Source organism: Myotis lucifugus, unplaced genomic scaffold (assembly GCF_000147115.1).
Source record: "Myotis lucifugus unplaced genomic scaffold, Myoluc2.0 scaffold_22, whole genome shotgun sequence".
Taxonomy (NCBI): Eukaryota; Metazoa; Chordata; class Mammalia; order Chiroptera; family Vespertilionidae; genus Myotis; species Myotis lucifugus.
In genome coordinates, this window is record NW_005871070.1 from 2997956 (window position 1) to 3008255 (window position 10300).

The 10300-nt window shown below is 50.9% G+C and overlaps 2 protein-coding genes across 2 annotated transcripts in view; both read left to right on the plus strand.

Moving 5' to 3' along the window:
• Nucleotides 1-525, plus strand: part of NKX2-1 (NK2 homeobox 1) — a 2225-nt gene extending 1700 nt beyond the window's left edge. Inside the window, 1 exon segment of the mRNA XM_006085820.3 lies at nt 138-525. Coding sequence (XP_006085882.1) covers nt 138-525 — 388 coding nt within the window.
• A 2851-nt stretch (nt 526-3376) lies between these two features.
• SFTA3 (surfactant associated 3) overlaps nt 3377-10300 on the plus strand; it is a 40191-nt gene continuing 33267 nt past the window's right edge. The window contains 2 exon segments of the mRNA XM_023751468.1: nt 3377-3460; nt 5048-5173. Of these exon segments, the coding sequence (XP_023607236.1) occupies nt 3377-3460; nt 5048-5173 (210 nt within the window).

Below are 10300 nucleotides of genomic sequence, written 5' to 3' on the forward strand. Positions count from 1 at the left end.
AATGGCCGGTCGCTTTGTGGCACGCTGGATATTAGTAGATGAGGATCATTCTGCTTCAATTGGACGCCTCTCATCCAGCGAGCAAGAACTGCTTAGGAGGAAGTGGGTTTCCTGTCTGCGCGTTCCCAGGCTTCAAGTGTGAGCCCGGCGCCTGGAGGGTCCTTGGGCGCCTGGAGAGGAGGAGCTGCGGACTGCGATCCCCAGCCAGTCCCGAGGCATCTGCCTCCCACTCCAGCCAGGCCCCGGCCCCTGGCCGAGCGGTCTCTCCAGCAGCAGGCGCAGCAGCAGGCGCAGACCGCCCAGGCGGCGGCGGCGGCGATCTCAGTGGGCAGCGGCGGCCCCGGCCTGGGCGCGCACCCGGGCCACCAGCCGGGCAGCGCGGGCCAGTCTCCGGACCTGGCGCACCACGCCACCAGCCCCGCGGCGCTGCAGGGCCAGGTCTCCAGCCTGTCCCACCTGAACTCCTCGGGCTCGGACTATGGCACCATGTCCTGCTCCACTTTGCTATATGGTCGGACCTGGTGAGAGGACTCTAGGCCGCGCCTAGCCCAGCACACAGCCTCATTGCTTCCCCTCCTGCCCGCCATACACACCAAGTACCCGGCTCTCCTAGCCTAGCGCTTCGGCTTTTCTAAAGAACCTGTCCGGTTTAGACCAAGGGAAAAAAAACACAAAGACCAAACTGCTGGATGTCTTTCTTCTCTCTCTCTCTCTCTCTCTCTCTCTCTCTCTCTCTCTCAAATTTGTGGGGTTTTTTTTAAAAGAAAATAAAAATAACCAAGGGAATCCAATCTTTTAAGGAACCTTTAAACAGAGAAGGACATAACAAGAACAACTTTCCAGGTGTCTTTTAGGTGGTTCAAATGGTTTCCCACGCTCGGGCAGGGCATCCTCTATGCTGACATGGCTCCGGACTCTGAAGATCACAAACTTCACTCTGGGTTCACTGTGCCAGCCAGCATAGTGGACTCACTTGTAAATACCAAGATTTCTTTGAAGGGGAGATGGGGGCTGGGGAGAGGAAGGACACTTCCACAGAACCCACTTGTCACTGACACAAAGGAAATGCCCCCTCCCGCAACCTTCGGCTGCCCGGCTCAGCCCGCTGGCCCTGGCGAAAACTGTTTCATGTTTGATGTGAACCTGTAGCTGTAAAATGCTGTCAAAAGTTGGACTAAATGCCTAGTTTTTAGTACTATGTACATTTTATTGTAAAAACCAAAACTAAACAAAACAGTCCCGGTCCCACCCCCAGCCCATCATTTTTTTTATGGGCACTGACAAATCTGTGTATATTATTTGGCAGTTTTGGTATTTGAAGCGTCAGTCTTTTTCTGTTGTAACTTATGTAGATACCTGACTTAAATATAGTTCCTAAGAAGCTTCTAATAAATTATACAAATTAAAAAGGTTCCTTTTCTGATTAAAAATCCACCTTTTGTTTGGTTTTGATTTGGCTTTAAATGGCATTTTTGGTTGGAGGGGGCGGTCATCATTGGCCTGAATGGATTTGAATTGTTTAGGGTCTCAAAGGATCCTGAACCAGCTAAGGAGTCCTGGCCTTCTGCCTCCGAATTGAGTAGAACCAAAACTTGAGCGGTCCTGAGACTTGGCAATAAAGAGGAGAAGAGCTAAACTACTTCCTTCAGGAGGGGAAGGGAGGAAGGAAGAGAACCAGACCAAAGATCTAGTTTTCAGAGCCAGGCTTCTGCTTTTTGAAAGTATCTACTATGGTCTTATACAGCTAAGTCAATTACCCTGAATGAGCAATTATTTTTACTGAACCGGTTGCCCCTGTAGATTTCTGCATCAATCTTTTATTTCTAACTCGCAGCCTAGTCTCCTTGGAATTAGAATTTGGTGGGAGGTTGTTCTCAAAAGTGGAAAAGTCTGTTACCAGTTCCGCTTCTACTCTGAAATGGCTATTCCTATCCAAGGTTGGCCGCAGATCCCTGCTTTTCCAGGCCTCTCCGGCCTCGGAAGGTGTCCTGGCCCTGGGAGGTGTCCAACTGGGCTGCTGGCCTGGGGACACCCTCCTTCCCTCCCCACAGGACTTTGGGAGCTGGATTTTCCTCTTTGTTCTACTGGTTTCTATATCTGGGCTCCTAGATCTTATTTTTCACTTATTCCCAACTCTCTGTCTCTCCCTGACCAACCTACCCCCAGCAAAAAAATTGAAATATTTAATGTTTCCTCCTTCCTCTTATTTCCTGGTTTCTTTGGTGCCCAGATGTGGCTATTGGGGAACTCTCAGGGTTACCTGGGGAGGAGAGGAGAAAGTAGTGGTTCTGTATAGAGAGAAATCATAGTACCAGGATGGGCTGGTGTCCCTTCCTCATCAAACCCTGATAAACCTGCAAGGAAACCTGGCGAGTGGGCTGCCTGCAGATGCCCCTCCTAGCACTTTTTCCTAGGCCTGGAAGTGTTTGATTGTGGGGGATGGATTTATATTTATCATGTACTCACTTCTTGTCTAGAATTTCAACTTTTCTCTTTTTGCTCTCCCTTCCCCATCATTTCTTCCTCTCTTCTCTTCTTGACTTCCACCCTCACCCCTCAGGAACTTTTGAGGGAAGTCCTCAGGCCTCAGGCCTTTTCCCATTACTGCAGTCCTCTTGGTCGACTTCCTCGGGCTTCTGCTTCTCTCCGGTGGTGCCTTGGGACTGGGGCCAGGATGGGCTTCCTCCCCTTGGATTCTGGCTGCTTGAGATCTGCTTCCATATCCTGAAAAGACTTGGGGATTTAGAAAGGATGATCGGTTGGGTCTAGGGAGTGTGCTAGTTGGGGGAAATTTCGGCAGGTCTCACCTTTTGGAAAACAAGCAAACATCCAGGACCGGATGTTTATACACGTGTGTTGGGAGGGGCAGCAGTGGTCCTGGACAGGGTGTGTAAGTGGTCAAGCCGCCCAGCTCAGGGCCGGGAGATGTTTGGCACCTAAGGTCCCAATTCCGTGGGTGTGGGAGCTTCTGATCAACATGGCCAGTGCTCAGCAACAAGCCTGGTGGGGGACAAGATGGGCAGTGCCCGGCCAATGGCCAGAGCCGTTGCCATCCCCGCCCTATGCTAGCCGAGAGCAGGTTTCTGACCGTCACAATTTTAATGGGCTGTGGTACTCTCAGCAGTGGATGGAGTTTCTATGGAATGCATTCTTCATCCGTTTGGCTGGAAAGCCAATTTAGTTTGAAGTCTGTTTATTTGTCCCGGGAAAGGGTAAATTCAATGGGTCTGCGGATGGGACGCAGACAATAGGGCCTTGGGTCCACCAGCTCCCGCTCCTGGCCAGGAGATTGTGGCTGCAGGAAGCAGGTTTGGAACGCAATTTGAAGCCTTTGATAGGGAAGTAGGTGCACGCTCAGTGTAGCCAAAAACGCATCATGGAGACACCCTCTGCCCCCCACATCAGCCCCTGCAAAGGCCTGGAGTGGACCTCCTCTAGGACTCCAGTACCTCTGGCCTGGGTCAGTTCTGGCCTCCCCCCGAGGGACGCATCAGCCTTCTGAGGACGCTCCTGGCGCTGACATGCCTGGAAGAGCCCAAGGCTTCCCCAAGCGTGGCGGCGGCGCAATTCGCCTGGAGATCCAGGCGACGCTGCTGAGCGCCCCCCTCCCCCGCAAGCACCCTAGGCCCTGACGCTGGGGAGAGTGGGGGGATTTTGCAGACAGCATTCCCCCTTTCCTCCTCTCCCCCACCCCCACCCTGCCCTGTGAACAAGAGGACTTCCTCGAGAGCCCTGGAGAGAGGCTCTAGTGGCTCGGGGCCTGAAGCCCCAGGCTTGGCTTGTTTGATGTTGAGCATCCTGGAGCGGCTTCCCACCCCCGCTCCAGCCTGGGAACCCGGATCTGTTGGTCAGAGAGGCAGGACAGCAGCCCTCTCAGCAGGGGCTGGGGGCCGAGCCGGGTTCTGGGGAAGCCAGAAGAGCGGGGCACAGACGCTCTGAGCCGGTGGAAGAGAGCCTGGGCTGCGGCCGCCGGCAACAGGAGCCAGAGCAGGTACAGCCGAGTCCTCGAGGCCAGGAAGCGGGTGAGGGGCCGGGACTGCCTCAGCGGCCCGCAGCGGCTCTGGGAGGGGGCTGGCCCGGTGGGAAGTAGCCGGCTTAAGATTCCCCTGAGCCAGGCCACAGCCCACGCCGCGGGAAGCGCTCAGGACGCGGACTCCTGGAGGCGGGGAGGCCCGCGCGCTCCAGTCCAAGAGCCGCGGGAGGCAGCTCTTCTTCCCACGGCTTAGGGATTGGCCTTTCAGAGGACGACCTGCTCGGGAGCCTTCGAAGGGATTGTCAATCCTCCCGGGGCTGGACGAGGCCTAGGTCTGGCAGCGAGGTCTGCGATTTTGAACCCAGAGAGGAATTCTCAGACTTTAGAGGCCGCGACGCTCTCCCGGCGCGCCCCCCGGCCTGTGCGCGCCGGCGAGGGGCTGTCTCCTGGCGCGAGGGCACCAAAGGTAGCGCGAGTCTCTTCCCAGGCGACCCAAGCGAGATAAGAGGAAATGAGAGCGGGGTGTTCTGACTTCCACCTCATTAGGGATCAGGTAAGGTCAATGCTTTCTCTATTATGTCTTTATCTTAAAAGCGGGTCAATTTAAGATAAAGGAAAAAAAGCCCAGGATCTGTGTGAACTGTGCTGATAAAAACTGACCCCTTTTCTGAACTAAAAGCAAGCCAGGCAGACCATTCATTTTCTATAAACAAGAGAGTTGTGAGAAGCTGCTGTGAATTCTGATCGAATGTCTTCTCTCTCCAGACATCGCCCCCCCCCCCCCCAACTGTTAGCGGGGGAGCAGAGTGCGCAGCGATGTTATTTGTGGAGAACTAGAAAGCCTGCTGGGAAATGTGAATCTGAGATTAAATGGCTCCTAGGCATGGTTTGCTGATTTGTTTGTTTCAAATTCGGCTTTCTTTTAGAATGGAAGGAAAATGACCGACTCGAGTACTGAGAGGCATGAAGCTGAATTTTCCTTGCTCAGCCAGGAGAGCCTGGGCACCGCCTTCCTCTGGCTCTCCCTACCTTCTTGGTTGGCGTGTTTGTGGTTGTGCAATTGTATTTTTGCAGCTTCAGGCCACCCTCTGTGGGGCCATTTTGGCCTCCTGCCTCAACTTCGAGTTCAGAAATTTTTCTAGCGCCTCTTTGGCCAGTAGCTTCTGGAAGGAGTGTCCTTATCCCGAGTCACCGTCTGCAGTGAGCTTGTCCACCCCAGGGCCTGGAGGAATTGGGTATGGATGGGAGTAAAGATTGTTTTATTGAAGGGGAGGTCCAGGGTCCGCATGCCTCCTCCCCGGTGTAAATGTGTTTCTGAACTTTTCCCGATGATTCTCAGAGGAACGGAGGAGGAGCAGGCTGTGCCGGAGCCCCCGAAGCCATGGCTGAAGTGGCTGGCTGCACTTCCCACTGACAGTGACCTAATGCCCTACTTGGAGGGCATCTAGGAATGGCCCCAGGCTCCTCATATGATAATGTTTCCCATTTGGCCTCTGCTTCTTAAACATGTCCTGTCTTTGTTATTTATGAATTGTAACAGTTTTGGGAAGCATAAGGTTCAAATCCATTTTCCCGTTTTATTTCTTTTTAGCTACTTGCAGGGCACTGTAATATAATCAATCACTATTTGTGCTCTGCTTGAAATGGAGATACATATTTTAAAAATTGCAGGCAATGGGCCTTGCTAAAGAGGACCCTTTCCTCTAACACAATAGTGACATCTGATTCTGCCCACTCTGTATGTAAGTATAAGTGCTTGCATACAGACACCTGCTTGTGTGTGTATCATAGGAGTACATGCACACATACATCTATCTTATATGTCTATTTTATAATAGACTTAAAAATTTTTTAACATAGGATTCTCTTAGTAGGGGTTCATAGAGAATCTGTTACATGCAAGAAAGTTGAACACATTCATCAATTAAAATGTCATGTGAAACTGAGTTTCCCCGAAAAAAACAACAACAACTAAGTAGACAAAAACTTTCCTAAGTTTTGCCAACTTTGAATTGGACCATTAATTTAGCCTCACGTGAAATGAGAACTAATTACATTATGGAAAATATTAAAATTGATTCTTAAAGAAAATGAACTTGTTGCCTGAGACACACAGCTGTAGATGAGACTTCTTGAAGCAATCTATAACAAAAATTGCTTTCATTGTCGCACCTAGATCATCCACTAATAAAAATCATTAATATAAGTTGTTTGTACTATTGCCAATTAACAAAAACAATGGAAATGTTTCTGACCCTTGTTAGTAGCAAATGCTCCCCGCCCCCACTCCCACCCTCCATTCACGGAGCAGTGGAAATAAGAGGGCAGGTCTGAGTGTAGTCCGACAAGGAAAAGTATTTCATGCATTTCCGGGAACCCTGTCTTTGACTGCTAGATAGAATTGTCAGTAACACCAGGCTGTTGGTACAGTGTTAAACATTGCATTTCTAGGGATTTGGGTGATTGTTGATAGTGTCTTTTCTACAAAATAATAGATCTCAGGCCACATGAAAAGAGTCATTGGATAACCTTCCCCAGTTGTGAAGCCCTGTAGTCTTTCTTGGGAAAATCAGAGAATGGCAGGCTTCTGCATTGCCTAGCACTCTCCCTCCCAATGCTGCTGCACGAAAGTGTCCACAGCTCTAGGAAAACAAGGGTTTATTTGGTCCAAGTGCCTCCGATTTACCTGATCTCCCCAGAACACACAGGGCTGAGTGCATGCGCTCAGATGTAAACCTGGGAATTACCGTAATGACACGAAGAGGACTGAGAGAGAGGTAGTGCCCCTAAGCTAGCTGCTGGCTCTGTTCTAATTTAGGAGACTAGGTCGGTGTTTTAACACATCTGGCTATGCCTGTATAGGGAGCGAACCCAGCCAGTTAGGGTCCCTGCAGGCTCCCCCCAAAGCACCAGGTTTCTAAACTGACTTGGAGGGGCAGGCTCTTTCAGAGGAGACGCTGAAGCCTTGGAGGATTAAACCTCTCTCCCCACCAGGCCACTCCACCACCCTGGAGGTCTGCAAGGGTGGGAACTAAGGGAGGAGGAGTGAGCTGGGCAGGAGGGCTTCATCCTTCCCTTCTGAGTGTGCTTCAGAAAGAATTGCAACCTTTGCAGCACAAGTGTGCACAGAGCACACCACCCCCTCTAGCCAAGGCCAGAAGTTGTAGCTAGTTCATTACTACTCACCAACCTGTGATATTCACTGAAAAGTTGATTCCTGCTCCCTGGCAGGTCTGCTGAGGCTGAAGCCTAGGCGTGGTAAGCTTTGGAAGTGCTGCAATCCATCATACCCGCAACTCACACAGCAGATAAAGCTCAGATATCTGTCTGCACATCACAAGAGCTTCATACAGAAATTAAACAGGAGACCCTCTGAAAATATTTAACAAAAAGTCAACCCACCCACAGCCATAATCTAGCACTAGATGGAGGCAAAGAGAACGTCTTTGAGATGTATGGTAACATACAAGGACTTCATTGCATCCCTAACAGTTGACATTCACCTTCCTGTATGAACTGTTTTCCAACAACTACAGCTGCCACACCAACACAAAATTAGTTGTTGAAAAATTTTGACATGGCTGAATACTTAGATTTTGTTGGTTGTCTGTCTATGGAAACTGGGAGTTTGTGTTTATGCTTCTGCCCATTGGTAAGACAAGAGAGGGAAGGAGAGGGGCCTGGAAAGGAGGCGAGGGGAAGAGGGAGGGACAACTGTGCCTGGGAAAGTGTGTGGGACTCTGCTGGTGCTTTTAACATAGCTGAGTCTTGCTGGTTCTAGCTGGTCTTTGGGTCGAAGTGTTGGGGCAGAAGTGGTAGAATGTGTGGTGTGCATGATGTTTCTGGAGTGATGCTAGTGGGGAGGGCAGGGGAGCCTGCTGGGAGGCAGTGTGTGTACCACGTATTTGCCTCGGGCCAGTAATACAATGGCCACGTAATTATCCAGCTGAAACAGGCCCAAATAGCAAAAAGTTTCAAAATAGATCAACCTCCCCGAGAAGAGAGGGAGCTGGTTACTGAGGTCTGCAGCCATCATCCTTTTTTCAATACATTTTAAACAAGAGGATCTGGGGAGTGATTCCAATTCAATACACATAATCAGTTTGCAAGTCTTATTTCCATTTGAAAACAGGGCCATTTGCAATCATAAGAGCCGGACACGCTGAAAGATACCGAGTGCTTTCTGAGCGGATGATGGGTGACAGAATCTGCAGGCAAGCTCTAAATATTTCTTCAAGCCTCAGACCTTATGCATCAATCTTCAGTCCCGTTGTATTTTGAAGCGAATATTCCTGTTGAATATATAACTTAATTGCTTAGAAAATCTCAGCTCGACGGTTGGAGGGGTGGGGGTGGGAGGGACTGACAAAAATGGTGAGAGAGAAACCACGTTTGTGCTTCTCGGCGCTGGTTAAGAGTCATTCAGAGAAGAGTACACAGGTACAAGATTTGATGGAAAATTCAAACCTCTTTCTAAAGTAAGGGCCGCCAGAAGAAGTTGTCTGAGGCTAAAATTCTCGCTGGGAGCCGCAAAGCCCGGTTTGGGTGTGGCGGGGCCAGGGCTCAGAGCTGCGACCGAAGGCCGGACGGCTCCGCGGGCTCCCAGTGGCATCGCCCAAGACCTGGGGGCTCCTGGCAGCCCCGCGGTTTCCATTGGTTGTCAGAGGTCTCAGCGGGAAGTGTGGGCACTGACAACCTGCGGCTATTTTTCTGGTCTTTCTTCGTAGAAAGTTTTTGTTCCCAGGACCTGGAGAAGCAGCTGTCAGGGACCGAGCCCTTCTTGACCGCGGACTCCGTGCTCCAAACTCGGCCCAAGGCCCCCCTCCCCCGGCCTTCCCTCCAACACCCAGCGCGGCCTCTCAATCTGCTCCCCGAAGCCTCCCCTGCACCTCTTGCCTGGCCAGCGGGCGGTTTCTTCATCCGGTTCCACATCCGGAACCACTCGGCCCCCAACCCCTTCTGGAGCGGCCCCCAACCCCTTCTGGGGACCAAGAAGCCTGGTGCGCAGCAGATGAGCAGAAATGTCCCGTGAATTTCTGCCCCAGAATATATAGATATTAGTTCACTGGGTTCCCAAGGGCACCCAAACCGTAACTTGAAGGAATATTTTAAACAATCTTAAAACGCAATAACTAATGGCTGCTATTTCCCTGTTGCGTTTTCCTGAGGTAAAGGTTATTGTCTCTGCTCAGATACCAACATCCAAGGAGAACTTTCTAGTTATCTGGAACTCAGACTAGTAATAGTGTGTGCTCAATGCCATTCCATTTTTATTGTGAAAGGGGATAACTTATTAACTTCCAGTTGGCACCTCTTGGGCAGGCGCTGTGTTTTAGACATTCTTACAAAGCATTTTTGCCCCTGGGAGGATCTCAGGAGACCCAACAGATGGAGGGGCCTGTGGGAGGGAGTGGGGTCTGCACAAGTCCTGCTGGCTTGCTCAATTATCTGCAAACTTTTCATAAAAGCCCTGGTTCTTTTAAACAGATGTCAAATTACGGAGACCACAAAGATCTAAAGATCTCTCTCTCTCTCTCTCTCTCTCTCTCTCTCTCTCTCTCTCTCTCTCCAGCTGTAAACTCTCTAGATTTCCCTCCTTTCTAGAATCTATCTCTGGATAAACAAGAGTGGTCCTGAGGCCCTAATTCATTCTGAACCAAGGATGAAAGGTCAGGCCTCCCACAACAGAGAGCCTCCAGGCCCCTATTTTCTGCACGGGGAGGACAGAACTACCAGCACTGACAGGAGTGAGGATGAGGCTGGGGTGGTAAGACCCAACCTGCAAGGGTGAAGGGGAGCTAGCTAGCTCACTCACCTGAGGACAGGGCTTGGCTGGGCTGGGTAGGCAGAGGGGGGCACAGGAATGTGCCCCAGAGCAGCTGTGCACCAGAGCAGGCTCTCAGGGCAGGAAGTTTCAGCCACCTGACCACCCCATACCAGTGCGATGACTACGCACATGACCATTTCTAGGAGTGGTGGCTGATTTGTGCTGACTGCTTCCCACCCTCCTGGGCCTCCCTAGGAACCAAGGATGCATAAGGCTCAGGGCTATTGCCTCATCGGGAGCAATCCCCCGCAGCGAGAGGAAGCCCCAGCCTTCCTGCTCAGGGAGCCCCCTCCCTGCCTCCCGTGGTAGATATGGGAGGCCCTCATTAGGGTCTAAAAGGTCACCAGTAAGAGCATCATATCCTTGTATTTATAACCTGACTTGACTGTATCATCTACTTTTCATTCTTTTCCTCATTCTCCTCATTTTCTATTTCCACATTTCGATGCCCACCTTTCACTTGTTTTCTTGTCACAATTCCAGCCTCATGGCGCAGTCTT